At 44.8% G+C, this 23,639-nt stretch overlaps 1 protein-coding gene across 2 annotated transcripts in view; it reads right to left on the bottom strand.

The window, feature by feature from the left end:
• Window positions 1-23,639, bottom strand: part of WWC2 (WW and C2 domain containing 2) — a 343,981-nt gene that overhangs the window by 191,591 nt on the left and 128,751 nt on the right. The window contains exon 3 of one of the 2 annotated variants that reach the window (XM_033943044.1): window positions 2,755-2,958. In XM_033943044.1, the coding sequence (XP_033798935.1) occupies window positions 2,755-2,958 (204 nt within the window). Of the gene's footprint in view, window positions 1-2,754; window positions 2,959-23,639 lie in introns of those variants that run through there. The other variant, XM_033943053.1, reaches the window with a different exon arrangement.

The raw sequence follows: 23,639 nt of genomic DNA, 5'->3' as shown, positions 1-23,639 counted from the left end.
TATAAACAGTGCTGTCATCATTGGCCACCTTAAAAAGGGCCACCAATCAAATAAATCACATGACGGTGCCGTTTATAGAATCACTGCTTCAGGAAAGGTAGACACCAGAAATGCAGGCCAGGGTTTTCAAGGCCTACATTTCCGGCACTTACCTCTTATGTGAATCATGTCTATGAAGGTGCTTTACAATGCCTAACACCAATTCCAGCGTTAGCCACACCTACAGTGGCGATAGGCATCGTAAAGCACCTCCGTAGGTGCAATGCAGGTGCCTTTTTTAGATGGCAGTAGAAGCCTTGAATTTTTTTTTAAAACACGTTTTGCACTTAATTTAGGTTCTAGTAGGTCACCTACCTGCACCTAAGTTAAGGCACCATTTATAGAATATAGGCCATAGTGTGTACTCTATAAGAAGAGTGTAACCTCTTTCCACATAGAGATAGAATTCAAGTTACACAAAGGTAGGCATTCAGTTTTGTGTCATTCTGGTGATGGTGGAGCACGGTTGAAGATTGAATGAGGATGTCAAGGCTAGAAGTCCAGAAGCGTAAGAGTTAGAGGGGTCATTAGCATGGATGTTAAAGTCACCAAGAATGCATGAAGGAAATGAAGGTCCATGAAAGAAGGAAAGCCAGGAGTCAAAATCAGTGAGAGAGGAAAAGAGGGACTTATCAGGGGGACAGTAAATGACCCTTACACAAAAGGATAGCGGAGTATATAGGTGGAAAAGCACAAGACTGAGGTTGAAGAAGGAGTTGAAATCTACTAGAGAGTGAGAGTAACAGCCCAACTCCTCCCCTTGACTTGGCGAGGTGTGTGGGAGAAAAGGTAACCTCCATGTGACAAGGCGGCAGCTGAAGTAGATTCTTCAGAGTAGAGCTAGGCCTCAATTAGTACAAACAGATGGAGGGTTTGAAAGATATAAATGTTGTGGATGTAGGCAAGATTGTTGGAGACAGAGCGGGCATTCCACATGGCACATGAGAAAGGTAGAGAAGATTGGAGACACTGTGGTGTGATTTGTGTGAGTAGGGCGAGAGTTGATTAGGAGGACCAGGATTTGGATTGATGTCCACGGCCGAAAGCAAAAAAAGGAATAAGTGAATATGGACAAGAGTAGGTAAGGCATAGTTGAGGGTGCACCACAGAGGAGATGCACACAGAAAGAGGAAGGATGGCTGAATTACAGGAAGAAAATGTTGAAGTGTTAGGACTAAGAAGAAGGTAAAGAACAAAAGAGAAGGTGAGGTGATGAACTCAAAGAGTGAGAGACATGGTCTTGAGTTCAGTAGTTTGGGGTTAGGAAAGAGATTGGGAAGGGTCAGTATCAGGAAGAGGAGGTGTACAGGAGTCATGGAGGTGGAAGAGGGGAGAGGTGAAGAAGTGAATTCCTGGAGCAGGGCCTAGGGTGGAATGGGATGAATAGGGAATTGACTGGAGAATGGTGGGAAGACTATGCAAGTGGCTGCAAGACTTTCTCAGCAAGGCCTCCTTAGTAGTCAATAAGATTAACCCTAGATATGAGAGAATTTTTTTTTTTTTTTTTTACTGTAAGACACTCAGACATTTTATGATAGGCAGGATATCAAACCCTAATAAAACTTGGAATTTCATTAGGCCCAGACTTAGGGGATACTTCTGGCGCATGAATGGGCTGTGAGGTCAAAACTCCACAGGTGCTAGTATCATAGCATAAGGATGAGAGGTAGCTTAGTAAAAGTAAACTTACCACTGTATGTATATATCTATCTATCTATATCTTTGTAGTCTCCCAAGCATGTCCTGAAGATTATAACTATTTGTCTTTTGGTAAGATTATGTCACCCCATTTTTTAATAGGTTTCATTGACTTCCTAATCAATATTATATTGTTTTCAAGGTCTTATTTTTAGTGCATAGACCCTTTTTGCTTTAACACTTAGCTATCTCAAGCTTTGGCATATCCTTATTCAACTTCTTCATTCCATGACCGATTTTTGAATGGTTATTCCTCACCCTTTCAGGGCTAAGTGGGTGGTACTCCTTTTTTTAGACCCTCATCTTTGGAAACATCCTCCTCTCAGCCTATGAGCTGATTAAAATTTGATTAAATTCAAAGCTTGTTTAAAAGCTCATTTTTTGTATGGCTTTTGAAGAACAGCTTCCAAATTAGCAAGGGCTCTCTTTTTTGTATTTTGCTTGTCTGGGGTTGGGGGGGGGGGTAGTTATTTGGCTGTTTGAATGGATATAGAGGTGTGTTGTAATGAATATCCCATCTTTTCTAACAGTGTAGTTCTTTTACTTTCTCTTTTTGTATATGGTTTGTTTTTTCTTTAATTGTACACTGAGAACTTACCGGCTAAGTGGTATATCAAATGTTAATAAACTAAACTAAATTAAACAAAGCTTACAATACTGGACTACATTTTGCAACTTTTTTGGCACCTTAAGCATCTTTGTTTTTGCATCCACCTACTATAATAAAATTATCCCCTTAGAGGGTTACATTTAGCTGGGGGGGGAGTAGATTTGCAAGAACTGTGATTTAGGGACTAACTTCTGATTTTAATTAAATTTCTTGGAAACTCCCCAAACTAATATGGTTTAATTCTCTGCTTTACCAATGTCAATCTCTCCAACTTTTTTGATTCTTTCCATGACTACATAGCATCAGAACCAGAATGACACAAACATAATATTGAAGAGTCAAAAATATAATAGATGACATTGTTTTCCATCCACTATTCAAAATAAATCATTTTAATTTTTACTTACAGCTTGTACGAGAACTTGATTTTTCTTTGTAGGCATCATTTAGTCGCACATACTCATCCAGGGCTAGTGCTAATCTTTGTTCTTTGACCTGGTAGAGCTCTTTCTGAGTGCTGAGAGCATCCTGTGCCACCATGAGATAGTCCTTTAGCATTCTTTCCTGCTCTTTCCTCCATAGTTTTCGGGGATCTTCTATCTGTGTGATTTCTTAAATGCAATGTAAAAGGTATCAAGATCAGTTTACGCTATTACAATAAATACAAAGCCAGCTTTGTAGTAAACATTTGCATAGTCCAATTGCACATAGTCCACTAATTCCCTAATTCTAGAAAGTTGCATGACCAATTTCTAACTAGTGCACAAATTTGCACGTGTCACTTATAAAGTGAGATGTGCATGTAACTTAATGGTTTAATTAGCTGCTAAGCTGCCTTAACAACATGTCATTGGCCAAAATTGATGCTGACTGGTGTTAATTGGCACTAATTAGCAGAAATTTCCACATGAATGATTTTGCGTGGAGCATAACACCATCCTAAACAGGCCCTGTCAGCTGTTCATCATCATGGGGAACAAGAAGAGGATCTATAATAAATACAAAAGGTTCTGTCAAAAGCTATAATCAGCAAGCCTCTTTCTCTAGGAAGGTAAGTGCAAGCACTGGCTCCTGATTACACCAGTCAGCTATGATCCTAGTACAAGAAACAGCTATTTGTATGCTACTTCTGTATGTGTGGTAATAGAAGGTGAAGTAAACAGTTCAAAGTGGTGAGATTTGAACCCACTACCCCTGAATGATAAGTCAACCTCTTGAACCACTAGGCTACCTCATCTGCTACACAGCATATCTCAGGCATCTGTAATGATCCATTAGGAAGGCAGCATGTTCATGTCAGCATGTAAGACTGTCATTGACATATATGTCCTAATCCAGAAATAAGAACAAAAAAAAGCCACCACAGCAGCCTCTTCCTCCATGTCATGAAGCAAATAAACAGACATCAGCATGGCAATCTACACAGTGGCATATGGAGATGGAGGTAGCAGGAGTCTTGCAACACAGTAATGTACATCCCTAATGCAAATAGCTAGGTAGCGCTATGGTGGGGAGGTAACCCTTCCCAAAAAATACTCTGATTTATGATCACTAAAATACTGTTCTGCTTATACAATCACATCCAAATCACTCAAAAATTGTCACCATTTCAAGGTCTTTTTAAGGTTTAGAAACAGAAAATAGTCAACTGGAGCAAGATCTGGTGAGTAGGGCGGATGGTCTATGAACTGAAACCCCAACTGCGTCAAAATAGCCCTCATTTTGCCAGCCTTGTGAGTAGGTGCATTGTCTTGCAAGAAAAGAACTCCTTTCCACAGCTTCCCTCTCCTTTTTTTCTATCAATGCCTCCTTTAATCAGCACAGCAAGTAACAGAAGTATTCTCCATTAACCATTTGGCCCCCTTGGAAGATAATCAGTCATTACAACACCTTCCTGATTCCAAAACACCATAGCCATGACCTTTCATACTGACTTTTGGGTCTTGAATTTCCTTGGCCTTGGAGAACCTGAGTGCTGCCATTGCATGGACTATTGTTTTATCTCAGGATCACAGTGGTGTAACTGTGTTTCATCAACAGTAACTAGTCGATCCAAAAAGTTGTTGCCAGCTTGCTGAAAATGCTGCAAAATTAACTTGGAAGTGTCCACCCAATGTCATTTTTCATTAGCATTCAAACATTTGGGCACCCACTTGGCCGACAGCATCTGTATACCCAGATGCTCATGGACAATAAAGCAATCCCCAACTTAAGAACATCTAACTTACATCAGACCCATACTTTACGAACCGGGGTCCTGCCTCTTCCTTTCCTGTGCCAACAGGAGGAAGGAACATCCAGTGTGATCATCAAGTTTGCAGACGACACAAAGCTATGCCGGGCAATCAGATCGCAGAACGATAGTGAGGAACTCCAGAGCAACTTGTGTCAGTTAGAGAAATGGGCAGAGAAATGGCAGATTAAGTTTAATGTGGAGAAGTGCAAAGTAATGCATTTAGGCAGAAAGAACAAGGAACACGAGTATAGAATGTCAGGAGCAACTCTGGGTAAGAGCGAACAAAGAAAAGGACCTGGGCGTACTGATAAATAGGACCCTGAAACCATAGGCACAATGCGCGGCGGCGGCAGCAAAGAAGGCAAAATAGAATGTTAGGCATGATAAAGAAGGGAATCACAAGTAGATCGGAGAGGGTTATAATGCCGCTTTATAGAGCAATGGTCAGACCATACTTGGAATACTGTGTCCAACATTGGTCTCTCAACCTAAAGAAGGATATAAAACTGCTGGAGAGAGTGCAAAGACAAGCAAAAAGTATGGAGAAACTGGAATACGAAGAATGACTTAAGAGACTTAAGGGGATTGTTCTCCCTTGAGAAAAGGAGACTGCGAAGGAATATGATCGAGACCTTCAAAATACGGAAAGGAATCGACAAAATAGAACAGGAAATTATTTACAATGTCCAATTTGACACGGACAAGAGGACACGGAATGAAGCTAAAGGGGAACAAGTTGTGGTATGCAGACTATGCCTGCTAGGAGTGTCCCTAGAGCAGTGCACAAGTCCATTTCAGGCTCAACTCAAATTTCCCCTTTTAAAGCACAATTGCATGCCAACGCAGATACTACTGTAACTGATGTAAACCGCCTAGAACTCTCCGGGTATGGCGGTATATAAGAATAAAATTATTATTATTATTATTACCTTCTTTGTCCTGTAGAGGGAGCGGGCGAGCAGGAGTGCAGGATTTCCATCCCCCACTGAAGCCTAGGATGATTGACCGGAAATCATCTCCACCTGAGGGTTTGGGGCGGGGCTGCAGACTGCTATCCTTGAGAGCCAAGCTACTGGAGAATCAGAAGCAGGAGGAACTAAGACAGGACAGGGCTGAGAGCTCTTAATGTCAGCCCAATTCCAGAGTCCATGGAGTTGATAGAGGCTGGTGAAGACATGCCTCTTGGTTTGCTGGAAGAACCACATGATATGGAGCTAGAAGTAAACCCTGAGACAAATGCTGATTTGCCTAGTGAAGTTCAACCCATGGAGGCATGCTGTATGAATGCCAAGTGACTGACTCTGTTGTAGTGAGTACTGAAAGTTTGTTTTTCTAATTGCTTGCAAGTGCTGGATATTTCTAAGCCAGCTGAAGAGTAAAGAAGTTTTCTTTTGAACTGTGCAGGAACTGTATTTTTGATACTGTTTTTTTTTTTTCCTTTTTGGAAGTTTGTTGTTTTCCCTGGTGGGGGAAAGTGAACTGTTTTTCATTCCCAGACAGTGGGGTTTGCCCCGTGTTCATGTGGTGGGTAGAGGGCCTATTTTGGCAGAATAATACCACACGGAGCACACTTTCTGCCCAGCACGCCGTTGCTGAAGAGGCCGGTGCAGTTGCATTGACTTGTGCTGAATTGGTGCAATCTTGAAGTTTGTTTTGAGTTTTGGAGTTTTTTCTTTCTTTTGTTACACATGCTTTGGACTGTGAACTAATGTGAACTCTACTCTGTTGGGGAAAGATTCCTGTTGAATGTTTTTGGGACTATTTTTATTGTGATACACCCACAGAGACTAGTGACTTATTCAGTTTGCCATATGAACATTGAGTTTATAAGCTGAATCATCCTGACAAGCTTTCCATTTATTTTTACTTTGAGGAATAAAGTGCAAGTTTATTTTGGAGAAAAACTTACCTGGTGCGGTGTTGTCCTTAATCTAAACGCTTTATTATTTTTCCTTGTGCTGCCCGCAGCGGCTCACAAGAGGTTTTTCTTGTACCGGTGGCCCAAGACCCATTGCCTTGAGGCTGCCGGTTACAAAGTGCAGGACAAATATCAGGAAGTTCTGCTTCACGCAAAGAGTGGTTGAAACCTGGAATGCTCTCCCAGAGGAGGTTATAGCGGAATCAACCGTCCTAGGATTTAAAAGAAAAACTAGATGCACATCTCCTTACGAGAGGCATAGAGGGATATGGGTGACTAAAAATTACGCCATGTGTACACCTGGCTGGGCTTCCACGTGTGCAGATCGCCGGACTTGATAGACCGAAGGTCTGATCTGGAAATGGCGCTTCTTATGGTCTCTTCCTTCCTGTCCAAATGCAACCCTCTTCCTCCCTTTATGTCCCAACACGCCCCTCGTCATCCTTCCTTCCGTTCTATGTCCCAAATTTGTACCTCCCTATCTCAGATGTTTACCTCCACTAGCCAAATGCCTCCTCCCAGCTGCACTTCTCTTCACAAAGCTGCAAGTAGCAGCTCCTGCACACGGCCTGCGGATAACCAGGAAGTCTTCCCTCCAACGTCAGTGGGGAGGCTTCTGGGTTAGTTGTAGGCCACGTGTAAGAACAGCGGCCAGGGCTTTATGATGAGAAGTGTGACTGGGAGGAGGCAGTCATCCAGCAAAGGTAAACACCCGCTTGAGGGATGGAGTGCGGGAGACATGAATTTGGGACACAGAATGGAAGGAAGGATGGCCAGGGGTGCATTGGGACATGGAAGGGAGTTGTAGGGTCACGTTGGGACAGGAAGTGAGGAAGCGGGGGCATGTTGACACAGGAAGGGAGAAAGAAGGTTGCATTGGGATGCAGAAGGAAGGGAGCACAAACTTTGGACAAAGAATAGAAGGAAGAAGGGAGGAAGGGAGCATGAATTTGGAACACAGAACGGAGGGAGGGAGCATGAACTTGGGACATAGGATGGAATAATGGAGCGAGATAGGGAAAGATGCTGAGATGGGGAGGGAATAGAAAGGGAGAATTGTGGGCATGGGTGTCTGAGTGAAGATGGTGCACATGGGGAAATGAAGAAAGAGGTGAATTGTTGGGTATAGGGAAGGAGAGAGAAATATTGGACACGGTGGTGGGAGAGGCGTGAGGTATAGATGCATGGGGAAGAGAGATGAGAGGGAGAAATGTTGGATGTGGTGGTGGAGAGGGAACAGTGAGACAGATGAAGAATGAAAGTAAGTGTAAACCTCCTATCTTTTCTTCCTATTTAAACTACAGTACTTTATTATGAGGACTGCTTCTTTAATGTTTAATGCAATTTAATATTTGTATAGACTGTGTACTGTACAGTATCTGAGTTACATACAAATTCAAGTTAAGAATGGTTTAAAAAATGGAACCTGTTCTTAACCCGGGGATTGCCTGTACGCCTGTAGTTTTAACCGATAATCACCGATCTGCCAAAATCAGGTCATGGACATAGCTAACAATTTCAGGAGTTGGCACCATTTGAAGCCTCCCAAGCCATGTTGTACCTTTAGTCTCGAAATCTCCATGCTGAAAGTTTGCATACCACTTCTTAACTGTGGAGAATGAGGGGCATTTGTCACTTAATGTTTGTGTCATACATTCATGGATTTCCTTTGGATTTTTTTCTGCAGGAATAAGAACTTCATGATGACTTGGAGTTACACAGACTCCACACTTGAAAATTCCACACTTTTTTGTTGACATGGTTCAATCAATGATCTGAAACAATGTCAAAAAATAACACTACAACTCTGCAAATTGCCACTTTTCAAAATTAAATAACACTCTTCAGCTACAGTGGCAAAATAATGCTCAGAATTTAGGAAGTTGGTTAGGCTGAGAACTTTTCAGTACCCCCTCATGTATCTGCCACTTGATCTCCCTTCTCCCTTTGTCTTCATACAGAAGGAAGATCTGAGGAAAAGGAGCCTGTGCCTGTGACAGCACAAGCAGGACTATCTCCAGAGAGGGGTGAGATGCCAGCTAGAAGCAGAGGCAGAGTTAGTACTGAAATGTCAAATGCACACATCACTGGCTCCCTCTCCTCATACCACTCATGTCTGTGGCAGACACTTATCTATAGTGCCACAAAGTACAGGTATCAATAAGGTCCCCTAATATGGTCAAGGTGTCTGGGCCAGGTGTAACACAGACAGTATCACAGATACCTGTAGGCAGCTGCTGAATAAGCTGTTGTCATACCTGAGCAGTCTAACTATAAAGGGGATGAGACTTGATATACATCTTTTTCTGTGTGGTTATAATCAAAGTAGTTTACATATTTTAAACAGGTACTTAATTTTTATCCGAGGCAATGAAGTGTTAAGTGACTTGCCCAGAGTCACAGGAAGACGCAGTGGGAATCGAACCCACTACCTCGGGGTACTTAGGCAGATGTGAATTTTATGGACCCAACACAGTCCATATTTTGGTTTCTGTGGAGAAGCCTTCCTCAGTAGATGGCGCTCATTGAGAGATGCTTTAAATGACAAGGCTGGTAAAGCTGGACTGAAGAGGGCATATAAACTACCAAAGATGCCGTGGAAACTTGCACACAGCATCAAAGTGAAAACACCCCCAGCATCAAGAGGGATGCCCCACTCCCTCCCACCATTGCTGCCCCCTGACAAGCAAAAACCTGTCTCCCCTCTCCCCAGAAAGCAGGAGGGATGCCCACTACCTCCCCTGATGCCATCACCCAATCCCCTGCCAACAGCCCCTCCCCCTCCGAACCTCTGGCATGAAGGCCGGCCAGAGGGATGCCTCCTGCTGATCTTTGATTTGGGGGTCTTTTTTTGTTTTTTGTTTCTTTAATTTGCTGGGGCGGAGGCAGTCTGAACTGTCAAACCTCCTTACTTTCCTGTCAGTGTCTGAGCAAATCAGTGCTCAGGCATTAACGCCTAAGATATACTTTTCACAGTGCTGGCACAGTACTGGCATCCCCGGACCAGTCGCTGATTTTTGGTCGCCAATAGCTGATGCCGCGCTTGGAGATTCACTCGGTGATGATGAAGAATCGCTTGGAGTGTTCATTTACATATTGATGAGCCCATTTGCATGGCAGAATCAGAGGGTGCTAGGAAGCTCGGAGAAGACCATGGTAAGCCGTTTTGATAATTCACCACTAAAATACATGCACACTAAGGGCTCCTTTTACGAAGGTGCGCTAGTGTTTTTAGCACACGCACCTGATTAGCATGCGCTAGCCGAAAAACTACCGCCTGCTCAAGAGGAGGCGGTAGCGGCTAATGCGCGCTATTCCGCGCGTTAAGGCCCTAACGCGCCTTCGGAAAAGGAGCCCTAAACCTGCTGGAACCGGTTCAGTGACCATGTCAAAGGCACATTAAATTTTGAGAATCTGGGCCTTGGTGAATTTGGGTTTAGGAGAACACAGGAAAACAAGTAAACATAAGTAACCAGACCTTAAGTTTCCCAAGGCATCTCTTTTTTAATCAAATAATTGCCCTTTTAGAGAAAAACAGTTCAGTATTGGTCATTAGGTCAAGTGACATGTGCTGTGCAAAAAATCTAATATAATAAAACGCTAGGCCGTGCATGCACCGGTTTTCTGTGAGCTGTAGCGACACATAGGAAGTGTGCATGTGCGGCTTACGGTCTGTCCTGCTCCCTGTTGAAAGACATGCGCACCTTTCATCTTACCGGCCGTGGCCGAAGTTCGCCGCTAGCCAGGCGATCGCAGCCCCAGTGCAGTGCTTCTGCGACAGCGACCGGCCGCTCATTGGCAGTCCCCAAATTTCCCAGAGTCACATTTTCAGCCCTCCTGCCTCTGCCCAGAATAGCCCAGATGTGCAGCCAGCGGGAACGGTGCTGCGATTGGTCCTTGCCGCCTCTGGCTTCCAAACCCCTCCTCCGGGCGGGTGGAGCGAAGAAGGATGCAGAGCGCGAGCGGTCTCTCTCTCCATCAGCGCACGAGCTGCCGTTGAACGCAGCATGGGGACCCGGGCTCTCAAAGCCCTTTCGAATCGGGCCCACAAGCTGGAAGAGGTTTCCTGTGTCAAGCCGGCTCTAAAAATAGTTCAACCTGTCTTGCCTTCAACAGCTGTCTCCCCTCTCCTGCATAACGGTAGCGTCTGCCCCCTTTACCGTACCCCGCCACCGGCGCTCTCGGTTCTCCCCCTCTTCCAGGGCGTTTTGCCTCCCCCCTCTGTCACTGCCATTGTTTCCGCACTTTCAGGGCCATTCGCTGAACGGACACATCAGAGGGGGCGGGGCAAGCAGGGTACTGGAAGACCGTCAGCGTTTGAGGGGCCCGCCTTTATTTTTTCTTTTTCAGGTGAGCAGCAGCAGACTTGGGAGATGTTGAAAAAGGGGTTGACTTAGGGTTTCCACATTTGTGAAGACAAAAAAAAGGGACACGACCCTGCCCCCAGCCTCCCACACACTGAGCCATATGCAGGGAGAAGGACTACTATTAGACAGGGGGAGCAGAGAAGGGGTGCTGCTGGATAGGAGGGAGAGACAGAAAGAAAGACAGACAGTGGGCAGGAAGAGAGACAGAAAGAAAGACAGACAGACAGACGGGGCCAGTGAGAGAGACAGAAAGAAAGAAAGGGGGCACGGAGAAAGAAAGAAAGAAAGACAGACATATAGAAAGAAATGCCTAAGTCTACACATCTATTCTAGCACCCATTAATGTAACGGGCTAAAAAACTAGTTCACATATAAAGTGCTTAAAGTGCATAGAATGTCCAATGGAAGGCACTTATCATACTCGACATTCTATGCACTTTAAGCACTTTATATGTGAATTTTTTGCACAGCACATGTCACTTGACCTAATGACCAATACTGAACTGTTTTTCTCTAAAAGGGCAATTATTTGATTAAAAGAGATGCCTTGGGAAACTTAAGGTCTGGTTACTTATGTTTACTTGTTTTCCTGTGTTCTCCATTTATTGAGATTCTGTTTTTTTGGACATTTTTGTTCTCTTCATTTTTTTGAATTTGGGTTTAGGACCATGTTACCAAGCTGTTTGTGGATTGCTTGAACTAACAAGAGTAGCACTGCCTAAGATAAGCGCACTTTCATTATTATAAGTTTTTCAAATTGTTTAAAAATGGTGGTGCTTCTTTATATATATAAGTTTTCATGGACACTTTTGAGTACTGTTCAAGTCTTGTGGAAGGACTGTATGATTATATAATACATCTAGCCTAACTTGTTTTATTTATTTTATTCAAAAATATATATTTCATACAATCTATGAACCTTGTTAGATAAACAGAAAAACATACAGAATCATAACATTATCACATCATCAGGAATCATATATACCAAAACATATTCAATAATTTAATAAACATCAGTGTTAAATACAACTTTTAGTATTACTTAGGGCTCCTTTTACAAAGGTGCGCTAGCAGTTTAACGCACGCTAAACCGACGGCCTCGCTAGCCGCTACCGCCTCCTCTTCAGCAGGTGGTAGTTTTTAGGCCAGCGCAGCCCTAGTGCATGATGAAAAGTCACATGCGTTAACCCCGCTAACGCAGCTTAATAAAAGGAGCCCTTAGTTTCAAATGCCCTTTGAAATACAGTTTTCAAAGCTTTTTTAAACATCTCTAAATTCCTCATAGATCTCAAAAAGAAAAGCAATATATTCCAAACTTTTGGTCATAAAAAACTGAATTTCTATATATGGGGAGAACATCTTTAAACCAAGAGACTTTTCCATTCTATGAATAAAAGAGAGACCAACTGACTTCACAACAAAATTCAAATTTCTGACCAACTGACTTTCATAAAAACCATATGGGTTACAATTATTCAAGAAAATCTGGTGCTAAAAGTACTTGCAAAAGATATACACCACCATCCACCAGATAAAGCAAATTACAAAGCTTATGTTATCACTTATCTTGTGCTCAGAGATACGCTGGATCATGAGACATTAAGGCCCTGATTCTCCAAAAGTGCGTCCCGAGTTTAGGCAGCTGTAGGCGTCCTACAGCTGTCTAATCAGCCAATCGGGATGCACGTTTTAAAAAAAAAAAATGCTCCCCAGGCAAGCCGCCTATATTGAAGGCGAGGCCCGCAAGACACCGAGGCCCTGATTCTGTACAGGACGCCCGGGAGAGGCGTCCTATTCAGAATCGGCCTACACTAGCGGGCCGCGGCCTGTCCGATCAGATGCCCCCCCCTCCGACACTACCGACCGCCCCCCCCCCGACACTACCAACCGCCCCCCCACCGACATTACCGATCTCCCTCCCACCCCGACACTACCGATTGCTGGCAGGAGGGTGTCCAATCCCTCCTGCCCGAAGACGCACCCCCCCCCCCCCGGCGCTAACAACCTCCAAACTAACCTGTTCTTCAGGCCAGACGGTTCTTGCTCGTCCAGCCTGTAGCCCGCCTGGTCGAAATGAGGCGGGCTCGCCCCTTCCCGGCCCATCCCGCCGAAGCCTAAGGCCTGATTGGCCCAGGCTCTAGAAGCCTAGACCAATCAGGCCTTAGGCTTCGGCGGGATGGGCCGGGAAAGGGCGAGCCCGCCTCATTTCGACCAGGCGGGCTACAGGCTGGACGGGCAAGAACCGTCTGGCCTGAAGAACAGGTTAGTTTGGAGGTTGTTAGCGCCGGGGGGGGGTGCGTCTTCGGGCAGGAGGGATTGGACACCCTCCTGCCAGCAATCGGTAATGTCGGGGAGGGGAGGGAGATCGGTAATGTCGGGGGGGGGGCGGTTGGTAGTGTCGGGGGGGGCGGTCGGTAGTGTCGGAGGGGGGGCATCCGATCGGACATGCCACGGCCCGCTACACTTATAGCGGCAGAGAGATCCCTTGCCGCGATAAATATAGCGGCTGCGTCTACTTACAATGTAGACCAGCATTTTGCTGGCCTACATTTTAAGGTTTCTACCTCTACTAGGGAGACGTGTAGGGCCACCTAGGTTCGCCTAAGGCCTGCCTAAGGCCATTAGGTGAGCTTAGGTGTCTTACGGGTCTCCCTAGGCTCCTGGAGGCGCCTTCAGGCCTGCCTGGGGAGCATTTTTTTAAAAAAAAACGCGCATCCCGATTGGCTGATTAGACAGCTGTAGAACGCCTACAGCTGCATAAAATCGGGACGCACTTTTGGAGAATCAGGGCCTAAGTGAGCAAACAACCCACTATAGTAACGGCTCTTGTTCTCAATCATAGCACAACTTGTTTTTATCTTTTGTCTTTTTTTGCTTAGTGAAAATGCTCAAATAAATATAAAGTAAATGTGTTCAGGTCAATAAATACTTAGCTTAAAGGTTCAACCACGGGTCCTGACATGTTTCGACAGTTGGCTGCTTCAGAATGACCTGGTAAATACCATAAATCATTTAGCTTGCAGAGTCTCTATGAAACAAAATACTAAAATCTTCATTAGATGACTGTGTTAGAAACCCTACAGGCATATACCGTATTTTCATGTAGATAACGCGCACCCATGTAAAACGCGCACACGGGTATAGCTTGCGGAAAACATAAATTTATGTACAGAAATTTTTGAATACCGCGCACACCCGTATACTGCGTATACCGATTCTCCCTTCGCCCGCCCCGACTCTCCTCTGGCCACCCCGACTCTTCTTTCGCCCGCCCCGACTCTCCTCTCCCCCTTGAAGTCCTGTCCCCACCCTGAAAGCCTGATGCCCCCCCCCCGACATCCGATTCATCATCCGGAAGGACCGCTCGCACCCCCACCGCTCGCACTCCCACCCCGATGGACCGCTCGCACCCCCACAGCCTCCCCCCCCATGGCGAAGCTGTCTACCTTATTTCCGGATGCCAGTGAGCCCAGCTGCTTCCTCTGCCGGCGGTCCTGCCCCTTCTCTGAGCCCTGCTGCGCTGCTTCCTCTTCCGGCGGTCCAGCCCTTTCTCTGACATCAGAGAAAGGGCGGGACCGCCGGAAGAGGAAGCAGCGTAGCACAGGGCTCAGAGAAGGGGCAGGACCGCCGGCAGAAGAAGCAGCTAGCTCACTAGCATCCGGAAACAAGGTAGATAGCTTCTCCATGGGGGAGGGGGGGAGGCTGTGGGGGTGCGAGCGGTTCTTCGGGTGGGAGTGCGAGCGGTCCATCGGGGTGGGAGTGCGAGAGGTGGGGGTGCGAGCGGTCCTTCCGGATGATGAATCGGGCGTCGGGCGGGGTGTGAACTATGTAAAAAAAATTTTATATAGCGCGTTCATGCGTATACCGCGCAAGGTTATGCACGGTTTGTAAAAACACGTATAACGCGCGCGTTATGCGTGAAAATACGGTATTTCAACTGCATCATTCATATCATTAGGACAGAGCACATCATACCTGCTGCAAATACTTTCAACGGTTTGCAAAAACATCAACCCAGAGGCTCCTCCTCCTAATATACATCATGTTGATGACGTACCAATGAGAGTTTGGAAAAGCTGGTAAGGGTTCATACATTAAGCCATTATTCATGATGTTCCTTAAAAACCTTTTGAATCGCAAGAATAGTAACCGCCCTGTTATGTCTGCATAAACTTGTAAAACATGCCAAAACTGTTTGATCATTAATGATTAAACAGCTTTGGCATGTTTTACAAGTTCATCCCACGTTTACAACTCAACCGCGATTTGCTTTCTCAAGGGGATGGAATTTGAAGGACCTTGTAACGCAGTCGCACTATGTGAGCAATGAAGTACACAGCAGCATTTCGCGCGGCCACCACAGAGCTTGCGGAAATTGTTCTATATGTCCTCATTCTATGTGTGTTTCAGAAATTAATCATTCAAGATTGGGGTACAGCTACACGCTCTGACAACATTCCACCTGCAATACTACAGCCGTAGTGTATTTAATCCAATGCCCGTGTCATCTTTTTTTACATTGGATACACGACCAGAACTATACGGGATAGAATCACTGAGCACCTCAGTAAAATCAGATGGGGTGAGATTGAAGCCCTGTTGGTTCAGAATTGGATTGCAGCAATCCATCAATTGCATGAGTTACAATATACTGTATTGGACGTGGTTTCCTTACCCCGAGGTGGGAATCTGGCAGTCCGGTTTTGGCAGAAGGAGCAGGAATGGATCTACCGGTGGGAGACGGTGGACCCTTATGGCTTGAATCATGAAGTTGAATGGAATGCTTTTTTTTTTGCATTAGTGCACGGTGGACTGCCTTCTGACATATAAAGAGGGTGATTACTATCCTTGCGATTCAAAAGGTTTTTAAGGAACATCATGCATAATGGTTTAATGTATGAACCCTTACCAGCTTTTCCAAACTCTCATCGGTATGTCGTCACATGACGTATATTAGGAGGAGGAGCCTCTGGGTTGATGTTTTTGCAAACCTTTGAAAGTATTTGAAGCAGGTATGATGTGCTCTGTCCTAATGATATGAATGATGCAGTTGAAATATATGCCTGTAGGGTTTCTAACACAGTCATCTAATGAAGATTTTAGTATTTTGTTTCATAGAGACTCTGCAAGCTAAATGATTTATGGTATCTACCAGGTCATTCTGAAGCAGCCAACTGGCGAAACGTGTCAGGACCAGTGGTTGAACCTTTAAGCTAAGTATTTATTGACCTGAACACATTTACTTTATATTTATTTGAGCATTTTCACTAAGCAAGAAAAGACAAAAGATAAAAACAAGTTGTGCTGTGATTGAGAACAAGAGCCGTTACTACAGTGGGTTGTTTGCTCACTTAACATCTCATGATCCAGCGTATGACTAAACACAAGAGAAGTGATAACATAAGCTTTGTAATTTGCTTAATCTGGTGGATGGTGTAACTGACTTTCCCGCCAAAATTCAAACTGGTGGACTGCACTATTTACAAAGACAAACTGCAGATCTCACAGCTTAGCCTCAAGAAAGACATAGCATAGTGGCTGAAACATCGGTTTCTACATGGAAGCCTGCAACAAGCAGAATTTCTATATTATTCTAGGTGAACTGAGAGAAGAAAAGTCTCGTCTATCAATGAGGCAGATCGCAAGCATCTGGATGGCTGATGTAGGTTCAAGCTTAAGGAAATTACCGTTGGAACCTTATTAGTCAAAGCTTTAAACAAGCAACCAAAAACTTTGGACTCCTTTTACAAAGCCGCACTAGGGCCTTAACACGCGGAATAGCGTGCGTTAAACTGCCATGTGCACTAGCCGCTACCGCCTCCTTTTCAGCAGGCGGTAGATTTTCGGTTAGCACGCACTAATCCGGTGCATGCGCTAAAACGCTTAGCTCACCTTCGTAAAAGGAGCCCTTTGTGTGTTATGTCTGCATTAATGGCTTGATTTCAGTTTACAAGTCTCTTTCCAAAGTCACACTATTACTTACATATTTGCTCAGCATAGAAAATATTTGACAGGATTATTGTCTGGTGGTGTTTGCTTATCAGTGTTGTTTAGGAGTACCTTCACTTTGTAGTAATATAAGCTCATAAAGACGTACACTTAAAAGTCCTTCTCTTCTCCAGCTGAAGAGTATGCCTCCACATTTCCACTCCAAGTGGTATTATTGATAAAATGCTTCCAGCCTGCTCTATTTATTCACTTCTTTTTATATATTAGGATTTACTTGGTGACCTTTTGAAGAAATTCACCCAAGGAGATATACAGCAAACAATTACAGCAGTAAAAATATTCAAATAAAAATTCACATTATGGTATAGTATGGTACATCACACAGTAAACACAGTACAAAAAAAATTCTTAATAAAGATCATAGGGTATAAGCAGAGGTGGAATATATAGACATAAGACAGAGTAATTAATAGGAGTTAGAAAATAAAGGGACTAAAAGTTGTATGTGATGTGAAGTCAGAAAGGTGCATGAATATGATCTCAGCTAGGGCAGGAGTGAATAAGGAAATCCTGCTATAGTATGTGCAGCTGGCGTTGGTCCTTGTGTGTACGAGTATGACTAGCAAGCATTCAACCTAAGACATATGATGCTACCATATTTTCCCGAAAATAAGACCTACCCCGAAAATAAGCCCTAGTCACTGGCAGCAGCGCCTCCCCTCCTTCCCATCCGAACCCCAACCGCGAAACCGAAATACCTGGGAACAAACGGCAGCATTGCAGCCTTCTCACACCCGGGCCTTCCTCTGCCATATCACTGATAAGAATTGCCGCTTCTGGGTCATACCAGAGGTCCATCTTGCCCAGCCCTACCAGCGCACATTCTTGTTCAGCAACGCGGCAGAGGAACGCCTGGGAGAAGGCAGTGATGCAGCCTGTGCTGCTGACACTGCCATTTGTTCCCAGGTATTTCGGTCTCGCGGTCAGGGTCCGGATGGGAGGGAGAGATGAAAGGGTCAGGGTCCGTGGGGGGGGATGGGAGGGATAGAAAAGTGCTGCACAAGGGGATGGAATGAAGGGAGGTTTAGAAACTTCAAGGGTTCTGCTGCACAAGGGATGGGAGGGAGGGATAGAAGCTGCAAGGGTTCTGCTGCATAGGGGGATGGGAGGGAGGGAGGGAGGAATAGAAAGATACTGCACAAGGAGATGGGTGAGAGGGGAGGAAAGATGCTGCACATGTGGGGGAGAGAAAGGAAATAGGAAGAATTGGGGTGGAGGAGAGGAAGGGAGAGATGATCATTGTACATGAAAAAAAATAAGACCTACCCCGAAAATAAGACCTAGTGCCTTTTTTGGGCCCAAATTAATATAAGACAGTGTCTTATTTGTGGGGAATTTTATTTATTTTTAGAGCTGCACAACTGAACTGCAAAAGTTTCATATTTGGCTAACTTGAGATCTTTCAACACCAGCCTGGGAAAGAAACTGCAAAAAGAGATGGGCTCATTTTACGAAATACGAAGCATCAACATCCTTTCTGTTCACTGCATGACTGAATGCAATGAGCAATCCTTTCAACGTTAGTGGGGCAAACAGCAGGTAGTCTGGTTTTCTGAATAGTAATTGTCATAAACCCATCTACTTGAAATATTCTGAACTGACAAAAGGATTATCAGAGGCATACTGAGCATAAACATGCCATCCCTGCTCACTGTTCTGCTCTTGAAACATCTGATAAGGAGTAATTCACTGTCATACTCACAAGGATTTTTTGTGCTATAGGATGCCCCCTTCCTGAATATAAATACTCTGATCTAGCACGAGATTACGTCTTAGCTAAAAATCTCCCCATTTACATAAACAGAGTTACTATTCAGTGTGCTAAATATATCTACCAAATGGATAGTGGTGATCTGAGAAAATGATGGTAGTGTTAAATTTAATAAATTTACCTAATAATTAGTAAGAAGATAGTGCAAAGTATATTTTTTGCTTGCAGAAGTACTATGAAATGCTACTGTACATGATGTGGTCAAAGGATGTATCTCACAGAGTGTTTTTAGCCTTTTAAGGATCTACATTGACATTGATAAGGAAGACTGAATGAAAATTTGATGAAGGTGCTTGCCGTTGAGGGAATAGCTCATAATAGAAGCATAAGATCATAAGAATTGCCGTATTTGTTCAGACCAAAAGTCTGTCTAGCCCCATATCCTATTTCTAATGGCTGGGTGAAATAAACCAACATGCCAACCAACCTTTCTCCTGTTTAACCCTGCTGTTCAAGAAATCTATCAAAACAAACTAACACCACAGGAAGCTCTTCAGTCCTCCGAAGTAACCCGTTAAACTCTGTAACTCTTCTGGAAATGTCCAGATAACCTCTTATGTAATCCGCCTTGAACCGCAAGGTAATGGTGGAATAAAAGTCACTAATGTAATGTAATGTTTATCACTATGGGGCTCATTTTCAAAAAAGAAAAACATCCAAAAAGTGGCATAAAGGGGCAGATAGACGTTTTTCTGGCTAAACTCTTCCAATTTGCCATTTTCAAAACCTATTTTCTAGGCGGATTTCTATGCTGTTCATCTACATCTGGTCTAAATCTCAAGGGGGCATGTTAGAGACGTGGTGTGGCTGAGACTAGAGCAGGCTTTTGACTTGGTCATTGTTCCACTATAATCGAACATTGAAGGGCACAATTTGGACATCTGGGGCTAGACCTGTTTAAATAAACTGACCAGATGATCACTGGAGGGGTGAAAACATAATCCCCTACATACACTCCTCCAGTAGTCCCAGACCTCCTACCAACCCCTCAAAGATGTAAAACAGTACATATATGCCTATATGATAGCTTCAGTTGTTATGGCCAGTCCTAGCAGAGCAGCAATCAGTTCCTGGGGTAGACTGGTGCAGTGTAGTCATCCATAGAGATGGGGATTCAGGCTCCTACTCCACTGTATCCACTACACTTATGGTGGAATTTGTGAGCCTTCCAAACCCATCCTAATCCCACTGTACCTACATATAAGTATCACCTGCAGACATAAGGGCTGTTGATGTGGTGTACAGTGGGTTTTGAAAGGCTTACCATATAAGGCGGCTATGCTGATCTTTACAAAAGTAAATTTGATCATGTTTCTCCGCTTTTGCTAAAACTTCATTGGCTTCCAATTATTTCTAGACTATTTCAAATGTGCCTGCTTTACATTTAAGATCCTGCATGGCATCTTTCCTTCCTCTATTTTGGAATTCTACAAGATCTGAGATCACTAGACCGACTCAAAAACTTAAATTATCCTTTCCTATGCTGAAAGGCGTCATCTATACTGGAACACTAGGGAAGTCTCTTCTTTTCAAAATTACTGAGAATGACACAGGGAAAAAATCTGTCCCCTTCACTGCTCCGTCCCCATTGCATCCACCCTTCTCTCTCGCCACCTCACTGCCCTTCAGCGGCCCGAGAATCTCCCTCCCTCTCCCTTACTTTTGCGGCGCTTTAGTAAAGAAACTTACTGAAGCCGGCGGAGACTGCCTGCCTGTGCCTGCAGTCGACTGCAGGTAGGCTTTGCCGGCTTCAGTAAGTTTCTTTACTAAAGCGCTGCAAAGGTAAGGGGGAGGGAGGTAGATAGATTTGGCTGTAGGTAAGTAGGTAGGGAGGTGACCATGCACCTTCCCTCCCTTAACTGCGGGGACAAGGCCATTCACCGCTCCACGGGGTAGTGGATGGCCTTGTCCCCGTGCCCTCAGTGAGCACTTTTTCCCCCCACCGTTTCAGCGGGTTACCCACGGCTAGCTGCGGATAACTGCCACCATGTCATTCTTTATTATTGAGCTCTGGAATAATTTTCCTGTCCAGTTGCATGATCTGGGCTCTCTTCAATCGTTCCGTAAACATCTGAAAACTTGCCTTTTTTCACAATTGTGATCTTCGTTTCCCTCTATAATATCCCTATTGTATTATTTTCTTTAATTTTCTGTAAACTGTGTCAAGCTCTATTTATTTTTTTTTTATTTATAAGTTTTGCAAATTGCATACCAAGTAAGCACTTGTACAGAAAGTAAGTTAGTAAGGATATGACTTATCTAATATAATAAAATGATAGGCCGCGCAAGCGCACTAAAAAAACGTGTTCCCTGATCTGTCGCGAAAACACAATTGCGCATGCGCGGCCCCGGTGGCGGCTTTCAAATAAAAAACAATTTACATAGCTGCGGCGGCCTTCCTCACCCGCGGCTCCTCTCTCGAACTGGACCAGGATCGACAAAGAGGAGCTGCGGCGGCGGCGGCTTTCAACGACGAAGAAGCTGCAGTCGGGGCCTCCCCCACCACAACCTGCTCCCTCTCCTGCAGCTCAGGCACCACAAGCGCGCAACCCGGTCCCCGCGTCTGCCTACCCTTCCCCCCAACACAGCGCATTTCCCCCCCCGAACGAATCAATAAATGGAGCTGGGCCGCCCTCCGCAACAGACCAGAGGAGTCTAATCTAATCTAATCTAAATCTTGGGTTTATATACCGCATCATCTCCGCAGATGGAGCTCGACACGGTTTACATGGTTAGGGAAGGAACGGAACTACAGTGGAATTATATAAGTATGAGAGAAGAGAGGTTGGTGTGAGAGTGCCAGGAGCGGGACGGGGTTACATTCTGGAGAAGAGCCAGGTCTTCAGATGCTTACGGAATGGTAGAAGGGGGCTCAAATTGCGGAGAGGGGAAGGGAGACTGTTCCAGAGCTGAGTGATTCTGAAAGGGAGGGAAGAGCCAAGTTTACCAACAAGGGAGATGCCTTTTAAGGAGGGGTAGGATAGTTTTAATTTTTGAGTGGATCTAGTGGAGGTTGGATTTGAGGAATTCCAGGATAGAGGGATAAAAGGAGGAAGGATACCGTGGAGGATCTTGAAGGTTAGGCAGGCACATTTAAAGTAGACCCTGGAAATAACGGGAAGCCAGTGGAGTTTGGATAGGAGCGGTGTGACATGGTCAAATTTACTTTTTGAGAAGATAAGTTTGGCCGCGGTGTTTTGGATTAGTTGGAGTCTGTGGAGGCTTTTCTTTGTTAAGCTTAGGTAAATGGAATTGCAATAATCCAATCTGGAGAGGATAATGGATTGTACGAGGATGGCAAAGTGTTTTTGGTGGAAGCAGGATCTCGCTTTCCTCAGCATGTGAAGGCTGCAAAAGCATTTTTTTATCAGGGAGTTGAGGTGGTCGTTGAAGGATAATGATGAATCTATGGTGATGCCCAGAACTTTGCTAGAGAATTCCAGCTGTAGAGAGGAGCCTGTGGGCAGTGGGATGGAAGTGGGTAATTGATCAAGTTTAGGGCCGAGCCAAAGTAGTTTAGTTTTGGACTCGTTCAATTTCATTTGTACAGTGTGAGCCCAGGATTGAAGTTTGGTTATGCAAGAAGAAATGTTAGCTACGAGATTGGTGAGGTTCGCGACGGTCTCGATGAGGACCAGGATATCGTCGGCGTAAGTGTAGAGTGTTTCTAGGGGGGATAGGTGGAGAAGATTCAGGGAGGACATATAAATGTTGAAGAGGATGGGAGAAAGGGGGGAGCCTTGTGGGACTCCACAAGTCGGTTTCCATGGGGAGGAAGAGGAACCATGTTTGGTGACGGTGTAAGAGCGAGAACGTAAGAAGTTCGAGAACCAGTCAAGGACTGTAGAACTAATGCCTATCTCGGAGAGTAGGAAGATTAGAATGTCATGGTGGACAACGTCAAAGGCAGCAGAGAGGTCGAATTGAAGGAGAACGGCAAATTTTTTGTGAGAGTGAAATTGTTGGATCTTCGAGATTAGGGAGGCCAGGAGGGTTTCGGTACTGAAGTCGGGTCTGAAGCCGTATTGATAGGGTAGGAGGACAGAGAATCTTTCCAGGTAGGCTGAGAGTTGGGAGGAGACGATGGACTCTAGCAATTTGGTTAGGAGCGGAATGTTTGCTATTGGGCGATAATTGGATGGGGAGGAGGGGTCTAGGTCAGCTTTCTTCAGTAGGGGGGTCAGTGCAATGCGTCCCATTTCAGGGGAGAAGAGGCCCGATGATAGGGCAGAATTTATGAGTATGGTGAGAGAAGAGATGGCCTGTGTGGGTATTTTCTCAAATAGATAGGATGGGAATGGATCCAAGGTGCAGTTACAGGATTTCAGTTTCAGGCAGAGTTTGAGAACCTGCGAATCGGATACTTGCTCAAAGGTAGTCCAGGATCTGGGACGGGGGTGGGGACCTTTGTAGTAGGATCGGGGGAGGCGGGCACCAGAGGATTGTAGGAGACTACGGGAGGGAAGGAGCTTCTCAAGGCGGTGACCTTTTCATTGAAAAAGTTTGCTAGTAGGTCCACTGATGGGGAGGAGGGAGGTATAGAAGGGTTGGTGTTGGGAGTTAAGGAGCGCCAGATATTGAACAGCATACTGTTCTGGTTTTTTGAACTGGAGATCTTGTCACCATAGAAATTTTTCCTAGCTCTTTTGAGTGTATTGTTGTAGAGTTTAATGTTGACTCTCCAGATTTGTTTATCTGCGGGGGATTTAGATTTTTTCCAGATGCGTTCCAGGGATCGACATTTTTGTTTTAGCATCCTGTGTTGTGGAAGGTACCAGGGGGCCTTACGGGAGTAGGAGATGGTTTTGGTGGACAGCGGGGCGAGAGATTGGTAGGTGGATTCTGAGAGAGTGGTCCAATTGTGCCAGTTGGTTGCAGAATCTGATGGCTTAGGATTGGATGAGAGAGTGTCAAGAAATTTGGACCAGAACTGATCACTTGAAATTTTCTTGCGGAAAGTAATGGACTTAGAGGGCTGAGGAGAGGTTCCA

The sequence above is a fragment of the Geotrypetes seraphini genome, chromosome 1 (genome assembly GCF_902459505.1).
Source record: "Geotrypetes seraphini chromosome 1, aGeoSer1.1, whole genome shotgun sequence".
NCBI classification, from domain to species: domain Eukaryota; kingdom Metazoa; phylum Chordata; class Amphibia; order Gymnophiona; family Dermophiidae; genus Geotrypetes; species Geotrypetes seraphini.
The sequence above is the reverse complement of the archived record's forward strand: the minus strand, read 5'-3'. Positions and strand labels throughout refer to the sequence as shown.